At 41.0% G+C, this 16,350-nt stretch overlaps 1 protein-coding gene across 1 annotated transcript; it reads left to right on the forward strand.

The window, feature by feature from the left end:
- Positions 1 to 730: 730 nt before the first annotated feature.
- LOC104234474 (heavy metal-associated isoprenylated plant protein 47-like) lies at positions 731 to 1,604 on the forward strand. The gene is made up of 3 exons (XM_009788038.2): positions 731 to 794; positions 908 to 986; positions 1,137 to 1,604. Exons 1-3 carry the CDS (start codon positions 789 to 791, stop codon positions 1,403 to 1,405), a joined length of 354 nt encoding a protein of 117 aa, XP_009786340.1. The 5' UTR covers positions 731 to 788; the 3' UTR covers positions 1,406 to 1,604.
- Positions 1,605 to 16,350: the final 14,746 nt, after the last annotated feature.

The raw sequence follows: 16,350 nt of genomic DNA on the forward strand, positions 1-16,350 counted from the left end.
GTAAAGGTAAAAAACAACAAGACAATCAGATTCAAGAATTGCAGTGGTTGCTTTATTCCTTTAACGTTGTTCGTTCCTTCTTAATTCTGTCCAAGGGTCAACGAGTACGACGCACCCTATATAGGAAACCAACCTAATTCAGTTGGTTGGGATGTTGGGACCATTCCAATTTCCATGTGTATAAATAAACCTAGTATTTTACTAGAAAACAAGTACTGTATGTATATAATAATTGGACAGTGGGATATTGGGATCGAGCAACTTGAAGTTTCTATAAAGAAAAACATTTCTCTCTATATTTTATGATATGTAAATATTATTGGCTATAAGTCATTAGGTGGGTCGACGACTGAGTTTCATATCCAACTGAATATTACCGATTTGTCATTCTCTTTTCTTTTCTTTTTTTAGGATAATACAGCAATTGTCTTCCGCGCCAGCAAATCAACAACATAATTAATTAAGAAGACTTGGGGAGTTGATTTAGTTTTTTAGTAGCGACGAAGATTGAGGTAGTCATGTAATTAGGTTACTAGCTAGATTATGATATAGGATAGAACCTGGTTGGTGTGGTTAATTTCTTGATCATTAAAACAAATTAATATAAATAGTACGGAGTATATAACTAATATATGAACACGGTATTTGTCTTTGTCAAAGAAGAATGCGATGACGATATGGCAATCATCACCCTAAATAGACCGATTTAGGCTCTTTATATATAATGTCCCTTCATTATCATTTTGAAATTAAGCTCCTATATATCCATTTAATCTATTCACAAGAACATGACGGTAATTAAGTCTTTAAGCTTGTACTATTCTTGAATATTTGTCTTTCTTTTCTTCTCTGTGTTGAGCTAGCTAGGTCTAAATTATAAAATAAATAATTAATTAATTTCATGCAGAAAAAGATTGTGATTGATCTCCCTCTCAACACCGAGAACTGTAGATCAAAGGCCATGCAGATAGCTGTAAGAAGTGCAGGTATTACTCTTTTGCTTAACTTGTTGGTGGCATAAATACTTGTTCCTTCTCAATTATCTCAACTTTTAACTTCATATTTTCTTCGAAAAATCCACGATCTATTGGAACAATTAAAAGATGGAAAGGAGTAACAGAATGGTATATTTGCAGGAGTAATATCAGTGAACATAGACAAGGAAAAAGGGCATTTGGTGGTGATAGGAGTAGGGATTGATTTTTTCAGGCTGATGAATTGCATAAGGAAGAAATTCAAGTGTTCAAGCATTGTGAGCTTGGAAGAAGTGAAACAGGAAAAGCCAGCTAGTCCTAAAAAACCAAGTTGCCCAAGTCCAAAATGCCCACCAATATGTGGTGGTCAGTACTATCCAATATGCCAACCCGTTTATGATCCTTATAATCCATCTTGCACCATTATGTGAAGGCAAGCAGCATATATTAATATTCAAGCACGTATGCTCATTTGCAATTGATATTTATGAAGCTGCTTATTTTGAAACTGATACTACTTAAGAGCATTTATTGGATAACTTATTGCTCCCTCCATTTTAATTTATGTGAACTTATTTCATTTTTAGTCCGTGTAAAAAAAATGACCTCTATTCATATATTGAAACAATTTGACTTTATGCAATGACTTATAGGTATAACATAAAATGGCTTTGGCTAGTGTGGCTTGTTTATGTGGGGTTTTATATTATGATCAGAAACCATATATCCATAAGTTGAGTAACTTTTGTAGTTACAAAAATTGACTTTTGTTTACTATTTGAGAAATTACCTCATGCTGAAACTGCAACAATTAACTTGTAAGGTTCAGAAATGACTTAGCATCGTAGACTTTGACTAGGATTAATTGTACACCTTTTAAGTTATATTTTGCCTCCCAAACTGGATAATTTTTATCGATCATTTGTGCTTAAGTTGAACCACTAGATCTAGAAAAAAGAATAGTTGAATTTCTGAAAAAATCTTAAGGGGTGCACGTAATTTGTCTTTTCGGAAAGAAAAAAAAAAGATAATCCGCAATACTCTCTCTTATTTTTATGGAGTACATGCAGAAACCAAAATCTAGTTCGAAGTTTGGAGGTTGTATGATAATAGTATTTCGGCGGTGAAAAATGAACGGATTACGTGCCACTTTAAAACCTTTTACAAATTGTAAGTGAAATTAACTTGACTCATCAGTTATCACTAAATCTGAAATGAAAGAACACTGGATATATATGTCATTGGATACAATCTCACGTAATTATGAACTGGAAATATATAAAAGACAACTTGTAAAATATTTAAATAATGAATTTTTATAAGCATCAACCCATAAGAATAATTTGAACTGAAAATTTTCAGAAAATTCTACACTAGATTGGATGTTAAAAATAGGAAAAACCTTGCTGTTTGTTTCAAATCTATAAAGTGAGGGAGAGAAATCGATTACATATGGGATAACAAGTGACATGGAGCAAAATTTATGATAACTGTGAGAAATTTACGCCCGTAATTCAAGTGATTTCTCCATTTTTAAATACAATATTTTCGTTTAAGATAACACACATCGATCAATGTAAGGTTATTAAAACTGAAAAATAATTTTATAGAAAACATAGTTGCTGAACATTTTATACCATGCCGGCAACATATCTTTGAAAAAAGAATAATACGACCATCTATTTGATCTTGAGGAACGAAAAATAAAAGAGAGAAAAATCAAAAAAAAAAAAAAAAAAAAGAAGATGGATTAAGAAGCCTATGAAATTAAAGTCAACGTTGAATTGAAGTCAAGGTAGGATTGGGCTCTGGCATCAACAAGCCATTTTTGTCTTTATCCTATCCCAATTTGAACAAACAGAGAAATATAAAATGGCCATATATTCTTTTCTCTCTCTCAACAATATATACTTTTTAAATTTGGTTTGGCTGTGGTTCGCCTTCAGAATTTCTCGGGATAGGATATGTAAGAATTTTTGTGCCTTTTAAAAAAAAAAGAATTCTATCTATGAAAATTTAAAAGGGTAGTTAGAGTACTATGATAAAGTCTTGCAACCCAACAAAAAAATACTTTAGAGGCCATCACATTCGCATGTTAGTTTTTTACTTTTTTAATGTTATATTCTTCTCTTCTGGGTTGCCATTATTATATTATAATATATGAGTAGACACCCCTTTGGAATTCGGTTGCGTGTGTCCTTTGCTTGAAAAAAGAAAATAAGTAATTATGTAATTAGTTTTAATAAAGGAGAAAAACTATTACTTTCCTATATGGATAATGCTCAATCGGCTAGATTTCACTTGTTACTCTAGAGAAAGCGTACGACACGGTTCCTAGGGAGGTCTTATGGAGATGCTTAGAGGCTAAAGGGGTCCCGGTTGCCTACATTAGGGCGATTAAGGACATGTATGATGGAGCTAAGACTCGGGTTAGGACAGCAAGAGGCGATTCCGATTATTTTCCGGTTATTACGGGGTTGCACCAAGGGTCTGCGTTCAGCCCTTTCCTATTTGCCCTGGTGATGGATGCTATAACGCATCATATTCAAGGGGAGGTGCCATGGTGCATGCTATTTGCTGATGACATAGTCCTAATCGACGAGACACGACGCGGCGTCAGCGAGAGGTTAGAGGTTTGGAGACATACCCTTGAGTCCAAAGGTTTCAGGTTGAGCAGGACGAAGACGGAATACCTTGAGTGCAAATTTGGGGCAGAGCCGACGGAAGCGGGAGTGGAAGTGAGGCTTGATTCTCAAGTCATCCCTAAGAGGGGTAGTTTCAAGTACCTGGGGTCGTTTATTCAGGGGTCCGGGGAGATCGACGAGGATGTCACACACCGTATAGGGGTGGGGTGGATGAAATGGAGGTTAGCGACGGGAGTCCTGTGTGACAAGAAAGTGTCATTGTTACTGAAAGGTAAATTTTATAGGGCAGTGGTTAGGCCTGCTATGTTGTATTGGACCGAGTATTGGCCGGTGAAGATCTCACACATCCAGAGGATGAAAGTTGCAGAGATGAGGATGTTGAGGTGGATGTGCGGGCATACAAGAAAAGATAAGATTAGAAATGAAGATATTCGAGAGAAGGTGGGTGTGGCCTCCATGGAGGACAAGATGCGGGAAGCAAGACTCAGATGGTTCGGGCACATTCAGAGGAGGAACACTGATGCACCGGTGAGAAGGTGTGAACGACTGGTGGTGGTGGGTACGAGGAGAGGTAGAGGGAGACCTAAGAAGCATTGGGGAGAGGTGATCAGGCAGGATATGACGCGACTTAGGGTTACTGAGGACATGGCCCTAAACAGGGAATTGTGGAGATCGAGCATTAAGGTTGTAGGTTAGGGAAAATTGTGATGTCTTTTCTATAGCGCACTAGAGTGAGACTAGCCAGTTAGGAATTAGTCTTAGGATGTTATTGATCAACTAGTGATGATGGGCTTTATCTGTTGTGTATTAATACCTTACATCTTTCTCGTATTTCCTATATCTCTTATATTGCTGTTACTTTGTTATTTTATGGTATTTATGTTATGTTATGGATTTTATGTTATTTTTATGTTGTTTTATTATGAGTCTATTGATAGTACTAATATAGTGTCTCTTGTTGCCTCTTTGAGCCGAGGGTCTCCTGAAAACAGCCTCTCTGCCCCTCGGGGTAGAGGTAAGGTCTGCGTACATATTACCCTCCCCAGACCCCACTTGTAGGATTGCACTGGGTTGTTGTTGTTGTAATGTTACATTTGTTGATGATGAAAATTGAACAAGAACTACAGTAAAATTAAGCTGTTAGAATATAGAATGAGCTAAAACATATTCCTAATGACACAAAAATATATTACCGAACTTTCATGAATTACTACAATACGTAATTGATTGCTACTCTTCCTGAATCGAAATATACATTCATTCATTTTGTTCTCTTTAATAAAATTTTCGTTGAGTTTTATGCTATAACCCATCGATAGTTATTTAAGATATATAATGTGTTCGTGTATTTCAATATAGAGTTAATTCAACATTACTTATAGATTTTTAATGTTACAATTCTTTTTGTCATATATATATATAGTCTCGCACGTGCGTTGCACGTGTATAATAAATCATGCACTACATAGTTTTGTAAAATAATACTAATATTATTGAAATAAAGCTTTGAATAAATACTAATACTTAAAATAATAAAATAAAAGTTTGCGCGGATGATCAAAGTGGATAATCTTATAGTGACTTCTGTTGCCAAAGTCAAGATAATTGAATATTGTTTGAACTTATAAACAAGAACAGTAAAACTTTAATTAGATGCATATAAATTTTTTATTGGTATTGCATTTAAAGACCGCAAAACACAAGAAACATATATTAGTAATCTGCCAACAATAGACCAACATAAATTAAATGCAAAACCGAATTTCTTACCTCTCTGATGTTTAGCTTAAAGCATATATATTTTCTATGTATATTGCCTCATATTTTACTTTTGTTTCGTGAATTTGGAATGGTAAATGTGATGATTTATATTAATTTGAAGTGTTTTTAGATGTAGGAATAATTCGGGAGCAATTGAGAGCGAAACGTGCAAAATTAGAGCCAAAACGAACGAAATCGGGAAACTTGCGAATTTGGGCACCACAGGCAACGCCTTGGGCCACCTGTGGCGCTGGAGGCGGTAGCTGAATTTTGAACAGTGCCCTGGTGGGCGCCTGGTGCTAGCCAGGGCGCCAGTGACGTGAATTTTCTCCAATTTCGTCGGGGACACGATTATTTCGACCCTAGACCTATCCAACACATATAAAAGCAAGACTAAACTTATTTGTGAAGGGGGATACGCCGCTTTGGAGATATCTAACAAACATTGAAGGAGAATTCACGTGGAGGAACACACTCCATGCTTGGAGGAGGCTTCTAACTAATTTTTCTTCTCTTCCCTTCTTTTAGTTTCATAGTTTATTAGTTCTAGAGTTGTTAGGTGATGCATGAACGTTGTTGTTTGAAGCTTGAATTGTTCTTATTATTTTATCATATTGGTTTATTAATTCAATCTTGCGCTTAATTATTCGATTGCTTAATCACCAATTGAATATTATCTACGAATCTAGGATTGAACTCGGGAGAGGGAAATCTAAATTGCATATAAGATTGAGTAGAGTAAGATCTTAACTCTGAGGGGGCGGATTTGCGGTTAGGATAAGAATATAACTAATCGCCTTGCTTGGTTATTATACGGGAATTATAAATGTGTTCTTGTTAATCCTACTGCCATAGGAATATAGGTGTTAGATTAGCTTGAATAGGTGAGTTGTACTTCGGGAGAAGGCTACGAGCAATATTAACCCCGTCATCAATAAACTAGATAAATTAATTAGACGTTTTAAGTAAAAAACTCAACGGGATTGTTAGCCAATCCATAGCTCTAGAATATTCACTCACATTGAATTCGTCTCTATAATTCGCCAACTTGTTTTCTTTAATCTCTTAATTTATTACTCTAGTTTAATTTTAGTTAAATATTTACACTTTAGGATTCACTTGAATAGATTAATTGTTTGGGTTTAATTTAGTTGATAGTTAATCACAAGTCCCTGTGGGTACGGTATCTGGACTTGCAATCCTATATTACTTGTTGACAACGTATACTTGCGTGTGCGTTTGGGAACAACAAGTTTTTGGTGCCATTGCCGGGGACTTAGAAATTAACTAGTCCACTAGATTAGATTTTTACTTTTTTGTCTATTCAAGTTTTTAAATTTTAGCTTAGTTTAATATTTTATTATCTTTGTTGACATTACATCTTGGAACGAGAATTGGTCGAACATTGGTTATTCTTATTATGGTGATCTTTGTCCATATTGTGGGGGACCATACTTGTGGAAAAATTGTGAATCTCAATCTTATGGGTAAAATATTTGTAATATGTGTGGTGGTCAAGGTGTCCATTGGGATGGTTGTCCTAATTCTTATTATCCTTCTCAGAACTCTTATTATGATATTTCTAATAATATTAGTGAGTTTGTTAGGGGTAATGAAGTGCAGGATATGAAAACCGATGCATATATTAGGGATATTTTGAGGCAAGTAGCAGAGCAACATGATGAACTCAAAAAAGATATGAAAAGAATGAGGGCAGCAATCACAAGAATGAAGGCCAATATGGAAGAACTAAATGAAGAGAGCGAGTATCAGCAAGAGACAAATTTTGAATAAGCAGATGTAGTGAGCCAGTCTTGGCTAGAGGAACAAGCTCAACTGATAAAATCTCAAGAGTTTCTCCGTGATGATCTTTCAAATATGACAGAACAACTAATAGAAGGAAGAACTAAGCTCAATCACGAGATAGACCAATTTGGCTCAGATATCCACGACCTGCAGGCTCAATTGAATAAAAAGGTTGAGGCGTCTGATGCCCTACAACCAATTGTCGTAGATACTGGCCAACTTATGGAGCAGAAAGAGGAATTCCAACTATTCGACCAAAATATTATTAATGATGCCAAGGTTGACGAAGAGTGCAAAATTGAGGATGTCAAAAATGATGCAATTTTGGAGTTGGAGCGTATTGGGCCTCATTCTAAACACTTTTCAACATTGTGTTTGGTTGGTGACATGGGAATTGATCTAGTCGAGCATATGGATGAGTCAATGGATGAGAAACAAAGTGTTTATATTTTGAAATTTGTCATGCCAAGGAGGCAAAATGACATTCCTCACTTAAGGGCCAAGAAGTGTAAGATGCGATATCTATTACTTGGTTCCTTTATTTTTACACCACCGCCCCAAGAACATGACAGAAAAATTGATGCAAAATTGGGGGCACAATTCATTTCTTCAAAGTGGAAGGAAAAGTGGTGAAAGTGGTGGCGTCGTGCTGCAACATTAAATAAGGCGCTTGTTGGAAGGCAACCCAGCCTGTATTTTAATTTTTTTTATTTTTCTATATAGTGTCAAGTTTCGTGTTATTTTTGTTTTACAGAGTAGGGGAAGTCTGAGTACCAGAAGGTGAACCTGAGAAGCATGTTAGAGCTTAAATGTGGGGTCGTCCCAACCCTTAATATTGAGGATCATGTCTCGGGCCTCAGGGAGTATTTCTCACCCTCGTTTTAATATTTTTCTCTATGATCATGCATCGAGGACTATGCATAATATAAGTGTGGGGTGGGGAAACTACTTTATGAAGTGTAATTGTATAAAACTATTTTTTTTAGTTTTTCTTTTAGAACTCGTAGTAGAAATAGCCTTTGGCATCATCACCAATCCCGAGGTAGTACCCGACCTCGAGGACCTCCATTAAAAAGAAGTTAGGCTCTAAAAAGCCAACGACATCATCGCCAGTCTCGAGGTGGTACCCGACCTCGAGGACCTCCATCAAAGAGAATTTAGGCTCTAAGGCAACAACATCATCACCAGTCCTGAACTGGTACCCGATCTCGAGGACCTCCATCAAAAAGAAGTTAGGCTCTAAAAAGCCAACGGCATAATCACCAGTCCCGAGGTGGTACCCAACCTCGAGGACCTTCATCAAAAAAGAAGTTAGGCACTAAAAAGCCAACGACATCATCGCTAGTCTCGAGGTGGTACCCGACCTCGAGGACCTCTATCAAAAACGAATTTAGGCCCTAAAAAGCAACCGACATCATCGCCAGTCCCGAAGTGCTACCCGACCTCGAGGACCTCCATCAAAAAATAAGTTAGGCCCTAAAAAGCCAACGGCATCATCGCCAGTACCGAGGTGGTACCCGACCTCGAGGACCTCCATCAAAAGAAGTTAGGCTCTAAAAAGCCAACGGCATCATCGCCAGTCCCGAGGGTACCCGACCTCGAGGACCTCCATCAGAAAGAGGTTATGCTCTAGTAATCCAATGACATCATTAAAGTCTCGAGGTGGTACCCGACCTCGGGGACATTCATCAAAAACGATTTAGGCTCCAAGGAAATAAGCATTTAAGCTCCACCCACATGGGCTTGGTGCCGAGATGCCATCTGAATTCGGGTAGACCGTCGTTCAGGATCTACCTACAACACCTTAGGGCTATCCACGCTAAGTTCAAAGTAGGTTTCCAGATGGCCCGGGTTTGAATGAACCCCCACTCGGGGATTGCTCTCGAAAGCTTAAAGTCAGTCCCTATCCTCGGACCTCCGAGCAAATTTCCCCGAAGATTACCCGAGGTCTAAATGATAAATCACGGTTTTAAGGCTCAAAACATTACTCTCCTTCAACTCGAAGTAAGGGTCCCGACGACCCGAGTTTATCGACCCAATCCAGGCTCGATCCAAGGGACCGCAAAGGGTTCCGCAGGAAGCCGTATTAATCAATCATAGGTCAGAAAAAACACCCGCATCCGGGTTCGATATTGGCAGTAGTAGATAGAGTCACACATTTAGAGTCTCCATAAGTGCAAATGGAAAGGAGTTGAAAGGCACTTGGGATAAAAAGATAGTACCGGAAGGCCCCCATTTATAGGGGCAATAGTATGGCTAACAACACCATCAATGCCTTTGAAAGACGGATCAGCAGGCACAATCAACGCGTCCTTGGAAACTAGATCGACAACTATACTATCTCTTTGAAGCATGGAAATCGACAGTGCATTGAATGACGCTGAGAAGACAAGTCCATGGGACATCCCGGTTATCATAAAGGCTTACGTCATAAGTATGATATCGTCAATATGACATCATTGCGGGAAGTCCTAAGAGTTGGATGTTAAAATCGTTTCTTGTCGCGCCTCTCTAAGAAACACAGGGATTATCTGTATACGGTAAAAGCGGAGGGTCCAATTCCTCGTCATCGAAGCACCTTAGAAGATCATCTCGAAGCCTCGAGACTATAAGGCTATGGTCGAGTTTCTTCCCTCGAGGTTTGTCGACACCCGACCTTGGGACAATGTTGACCCCGGCTATGGTAGAAGTGGGGAGTTCCCAAGGTACACAGCTAAGACTGATAGAGCCTAGTGGGCTGCCCTAACCCCGAATCAGGATGTCATATAGCTGTCCCATCTCTGCTTCTTTGTCATTAATGCATTTTGTACTATGTTGGGATTCCCCTCCTATATAAAGGGGATCCTTGCTATTTTGTAAATCTCTATTGCTTCAGTTGCTCCACACGAAATATACAAGAAGATTTGCTCTGCTCTCTAACACATTCTCTTTATATTATTGCTTCCATTTATTATATTCATTATTGTTCATTATTTATTGCTTATCATTGGCTATAAAGAGCATTCGTTGATTTTATTATAACTGTTAGTCATACCCTGACCACCTTCGATAGCTCACAGCCGAGCTCCGAAATCAACCTCGAGGCCCCCGAATGGACAAGCTCGAGGCCCCGATTGTTAACCTATCGGTTTGGATATCGCCTTATCCTTAACTCATATTTTGTTTCTAAGTCTCACATACATAACATCAACTGCTTACCAACTAGCAAAGAAATAGATCACGTATTCTTAGAGTCTCATAATCAAATTTAATTGTTATTACCATTTTCACGGTAAACAGTTTGGCGCCCACCGTGGGGCTAAAAATAATAGTGATTATTTTCTTGTTGGTTTAGCTACACAACGCAAGTTATCTTTCACGCTTTTTCTTGTCCAAGATCTTCGATTTCAAGTCAAAATGTTTGATTCAGTAAACAACAATCTAGAGAACCACGAAGAAAATGGCATAGATGTTCCAGGTGCTGGAGTACCACAGCGAAACCCTGAGAACGCGCCAGAAGCTATCCCCGTGGATGCGGTCTCATACGATGCTCAACACGTCAATGTAAGCTCCCACACTAACAGGAGCGTGAACCAAGGAGACCGACAAGAAGCTCAGTAAACCCCAGCTAGGGAAGAACGGGAGGTTAGCCTTCATGTTATTTTTGAAATATTGCAGGCACAACAACTAGCGATTGCTCAGCTACAAAGTCACCAGAAAAGTCCCAACGAGATTGCTCCGGAGACGGCTCCCTTGGTCGAGCAAGTACGGGAGAGGTGAAGCAACAATGGGTCGGTAGCCGACCCCACCATCATAATGATACTCGAGGAACACACAAAGAGGATCGAATCGGGCGAGACGAACATAGAATACAACAACAAGAAGGTCGAGACCTACATCTCCAGGGTTGACCAAATTCTCGGCGCACCCCCGGTCCTGAAAGGTATGGATTCGAAGAAGTTCATACAAGGTCGTTCCCAGAAGAAGCGCTCTGAAACCCATTCCAAAGAAGTTCAGAATGTCAGACCTCCCAAAATACAACGGGACCTCAGACCCCAATGAGCACGTTAATGCTTACACTTGCACAGCCAAGGGAAATGATATATAGGACGACGAGATCGAGTCCGTATTACTAAAGAAGTTCGAGGAAACACTCTCGAAGGGGGCCATGATGTGGTATCATAACCTAGCTCCTAACTCTATAGACTCATTTGCCATGCTGGCAGACTCCTTCATAAAGGCATGCCGGTGCCACCAAAGTAGCAACTAGGAAATCTAACGTGTTCAAGATCAAGCAGAAGGAGAACGAAATGGTCCGAGAGTTTGTATCTCGTTTTCAAATGGAATGTATGGAACTACCGTCAGTCTCGAACGACTGGGCAGTGCAGGCCTTTACTCAAGGACTGAATGAACAAAGCTTGGCGGCTTCAAAGTAGTTAAAACAAAATTTGGTCGAGTATCCCGTTGTGACCTAGTCGTACGTCCACAACCGATACCAGTCGAAGATTAGGGTCAAAGACGATCAGATAGGAGCCCCCTCGGGCTCAGTATACCCAAGCAGGCTTCCAGTGAAGGAGCCAAAGACAAACAAAGAAAGATATCAGCCGTACACCGAAGACAGAAGGAACGCCCCGAAGCGCAACCCACCTTGAAACGATCGAAGGATAGACCGAGGATAGAATCCTAGGGGACTCATCAATAGAGCTAGACTCGATAGGAACGCAAGGCCAACGGAGGCACCTCGCTTATCAGAATACAACTTCAACATCGATGTATCGGACATCGTGTTCACCATTAGTAAAATCAGAGACGCCAGGTGGCCCAAGCCTATATAATCAGATACTTCACAAAGGAATTATAACTTAGTATGTGAATTTCACAACACGCACGGCCACATGACCGAGGATTGCCACCAACTCCGAGAAAAGGTAGCCCGACTACTTAACAAAGGTCACCTCCGGGAATTCCTCAGTGATCGAGCCAAAATCAGTTTCGAGAAAGAGAGACGACCAAGAAGAATGAAACAAATAAGACACAACATATCATCCACATGATCTTGTGAGGCATCGATGCCCCATAAGAGCCGTGATGAGAAGGACAAAAATATCCATCACTAGAGAGAAGCGAACCCGGGGGTATATACCCGAAGATGCCCTCACATTCAGCGAAGATGACACAGAGACCTTGTCTCAACCCCACAATGATGCATTGGTAATCTCTTTCCTTATAAATACATTTCAAATAAAACGTGCACTCATGGATCCAGGAAGCTCGTCCAACATTATCAGGTCGAGGGTAACAGAGTAGCTCGGACTGTTTGTCCAAATCGTGCCCGCCACTCGAGTCCTCAATGGATTCAACATGGCAAGTGAAACAATGAAATGAGAAATCACCCTCCCAGTCAACGTGGTCGGCACAACCTAGAATGTCAAATTCCATGTCATCGAAGGAGATATGAGGTACAGCGCTTTATTTGGGAGGTCGTGGATACACTGCATGAGAGCAATACCATCCACCTTCCACTAAATGATGAAATTCCCGACAAAGGATGGTTTTAAACCGTCTATGGGGAACAGCATGCAGCAAGAGAAATATTCGCAGTGCACAATGTGGCGCCGACACCAATATCTCCACCCGCAAAGGGGCCAAAGGGTAATCAAACTACATCTTTGGTTAAGCTCGATTAAACAAAGCAAAGGACCGTACCACATCCTTATCACAAGCAAGTAGAACATATAAGACCTCGAAATGTCGTCGGCACATCCCATACTAAGGTATAACCCTCTCCCCTTTCATTTTATATTTCACACTAACCCTTATGCAGGCGCCCGACCGAAGCAGTCAAAGCTCAAACCCAGCCCGAAGACCTTAAGGTTTTAAAGCATCTGTTGCACTCTTTTCCTTCGACCGAGTTTTTATCCCTAAAAGACCGAGTTTTTATCCCAAAAAGGGTTTTACTAGCAAGGATTTTAATGAGGCAACATTCACATACTACCTAAGGACGACTCGACAATTATTCAAGGCTTCTTTTGCAATCAACTTCGAACACTAGGGGGCATCCCCCCGGAAGGCCATCCACTTGGAAAAGCTAAGAAATGACAAATAGGGTCCCAATAGGAAAATGATGTACCGGGCCAAACGGTCGAATGAATCGTGACCGTATTTCCGGGCCCCTCAACGTAAAAAACATGTACACTTGTACCAAGTAATCGAAGAATATCTTTTATCAAAGCATCTCACACTCCAAAAGAAACTCGGCACCTTTGCAAAAAAGACTCCTCCGACAAAACGTCCCGAGCACTCGGGGACTGGCATTAACAATTCAACACCTGAATGACCTCCGGGTCGGGACTGCAAACTCATAAGCCCTCAGCGAGGCATCATGAAAATCACAAAGCGTCTCCAAGGCCGAAAGTGTCCCGAACACTCAGGGACTGGCGCAAAATCTCAAAAATCGCACGACCTTAGGGTCGGAATCTCTGAAATTGTAAGCCCTCATCGAGGCAATACCAAGTTTACAAGTAATGGCTCCCGAGTCAAGAAACCTTCGACGACTCAGGGACTGCCGTCAAGTGCCAGCTCCATCGACTTATCAAAACCCGAGGTTGTAAGGCCACATGTGGGCAGCCTCGGTCTTGTAAGACCTACATAAGGCAACAACAATAACTGTAAGACCTCAAAGGCATGTAAAACTTGTAAGACCTTACTAAAGGCATAAACCCGATCTCAAAGTTTCGGCTATATATCAAACTTGTAAGACCCCTAAAAAGGCATACCCTCGATATACATGCCGAAACTACTTCACTTGGGACTTAAAGGATCCGGCCGAACACAAATGATTCTGATCACAAGGCTGTACCAGCAGAACTAATGCGACTCAGGGATGCCCGACCGTCGCTACAAAATCATAGGCCTTGAATTACTTCGAATCTACTTCAAAAAGAACTGGTTACACAGGCTACCCTCGATACAGGCAAAAGATCTTCGACCATGTCAGCTCCTAAAAACACTGGCTTTGAAATACTCAACCTCCGAGCCAAACCTCCTGAGGTGCTCGATCATTGCCATATAACGACTCACAATCGAGGATTTTCAGTAAGCCATCGAAGAGTCAGGCAAACACTATTTCAAGAAATTCGTATCGAGGGAAAAATAAAGCCTACATAAAAGGTCGCTTCGACCCAAGGTGTAAGAACCATTTTCTCCAGCCCACACTAAAAGACCGCATCAGCCCAAAGCGTAAGAGTCATTGTCACCAACCCGCACAAATAGAAAAATTTAGGGTCGAATGAGCTCGAATCGAAACTCAATTCGAAGACTGAACCCAAAACAGTTAATTAAATATGCCTAAGGGAAAAAGCGTAAGAGCCACTGTCGTCAGCCCACATATATAAGAGGTCGTACCGACCCAACGCGTAAGAGCCTAAGGGCCAGCTTGCAATTCAAAAACTTGAGGGTCAAATGAGCTCGAGTCTTAACCCGATTTGGAGACTGAACACAAAATAGTTAACTAAATATGACTAAGGGCAAAAGCGTAAGAGCTATCGTAGCCAGCCCACATATACTAAAAGGTCGAAATGCGTAAGAGCCACTGTCGCCAACCTAAAATTCGACAACTTGAGGGTCAAATAAGCTCGAGTTAATGCCCGACTCGGGGACTGAGCCCAAAACAATTTGCCTAAATATGCCTAAGAGCAAAAGCGCGCAAGAGCCTACGGACCAGCCTAATGAGCTTCAAGGCCATGCCATGAATCTAAGGATTCCCCTCGGCTCGACGACCACTCAGTCTAGCTAAAATTAAGGCAAAAAGAAATACAGGAGAAACAAAACCGCAAGGTTTCTTCTTTATACATACATACGAAAAAAGACAAGCTTCATTTAAAACATACTTCTAAAGTACTACGTTCAAAATCAGAAAGCAAAATCTACATCCCCCTTGGGGGCTATGGCTCGTCGGTCTCATCTTCACTATCCTTGGCATCGGACAGAAGCAATCGAGTACCACGCTCATCCACCCTTGCTTGAGTCAACACTTCCGAGAGGTCAAAACCCCTAGCACGGATCTCCTCAAGGGTTTTATGCCGAGACTTACACCGATCGTATTCTCTGCTTCTATCTTCGCAGTCAAGAATATTCCTTAGCTTAGCTTGAGCATCGACATCATCCTTTAAATAGGCCACTATTTTTTGGTCAGCCTTAGTTCGGCTCATTACCGCTTCAGCTTGAGCATCCACAATCTCGGCCCTTATCTTTGAGAGATCGGTCTCGAGCTTCGCAATCGTATCTTTTCAAACCAAGCTATTGTCACGAGCTAAATGAAGTTGAACCTCAAGGGCGAAAGCCTTAGCCAGAGCACCCTCCTCTGTCGAAGCCTGAGAATCCGCCTGAGCTTTTATCTCATCATACTTGCGCTTGGCTCGGTCAACCTCATCTCGAAGGTGCTCCAAGCCCTCCACCTTTGTCTGCAACTGATCAAAATAGTAGTTTCGGGGGCTAGAAGGAGGAACGTCCGCTCACTCAGAACAAAAACTACTTGTTCCTTCAAGTAGCTCTCATAATTCAAGCTCCGACTCGCCCCATACCGTAAGCGTGCCAATTCGACTTCACTTTCATCTCAAAGGAGCCTCAAGGATTTCTTCTCGACCAGAACTTTTCGCAGCCCGGCCTCATGGAAAATCAGCTTAGACTTAAGCTTGTCGAAGGCCTACAAAAGAAGACTCAGTAAGGAGGGAAAGGCGTGAAACTCGAAAGGCCTGTGCCAAAAACTCACCACGGAGTGAAGTCGCTACGCTTTCTCGAAGGTCGAGTGCACATTTGCTAACCTAGCTTCCTCAACTCCGAAAGAGTCAACACCGGTCGAGGCACAATCATTCGGTGCATATGATCCCAGGTTTCTAGTATCCCTCGAAATACTGTCAATAGAAAAAGAAGGCGACAGCAACGGAGAACCCATCTTTCCAGAACCAGGAACCACGAACGCGGCAGGCTCGGACGATGCTTCCGCTTTGAAGCCCAGATCCCGTTTTGCCTTTCTTTGAGCGCCCGTTTTGCCTTGCTTTGAGCGCCATAGCCCTGTGAAAGCATCTCCCGCTTATTATTACCATTCTGTAGCCCAGAAATTATCAATTCCTCTTCCCTCCAAGGGGAAACAGCCTCGCCTCAGAATGCTCCCCGATGCCTATAAT

Source organism: Nicotiana sylvestris, chromosome 7 (genome assembly GCF_000393655.2).
Source record: "Nicotiana sylvestris chromosome 7, ASM39365v2, whole genome shotgun sequence".
In the NCBI taxonomy this organism is placed as follows: Eukaryota; Viridiplantae; Streptophyta; class Magnoliopsida; order Solanales; family Solanaceae; genus Nicotiana; species Nicotiana sylvestris.

What these genes read in the sequence shown, in the direction of transcription:
- LOC104234474 (XM_009788038.2), top strand. An exon ending in GATAGCTGTAAGAAGTGCAG is followed by an intron (nt 987 to 1,136) that starts GTATTACTCTTT and finishes GTATATTTGCAG; the next exon opens with GAGTAATATCAGTGAACATA.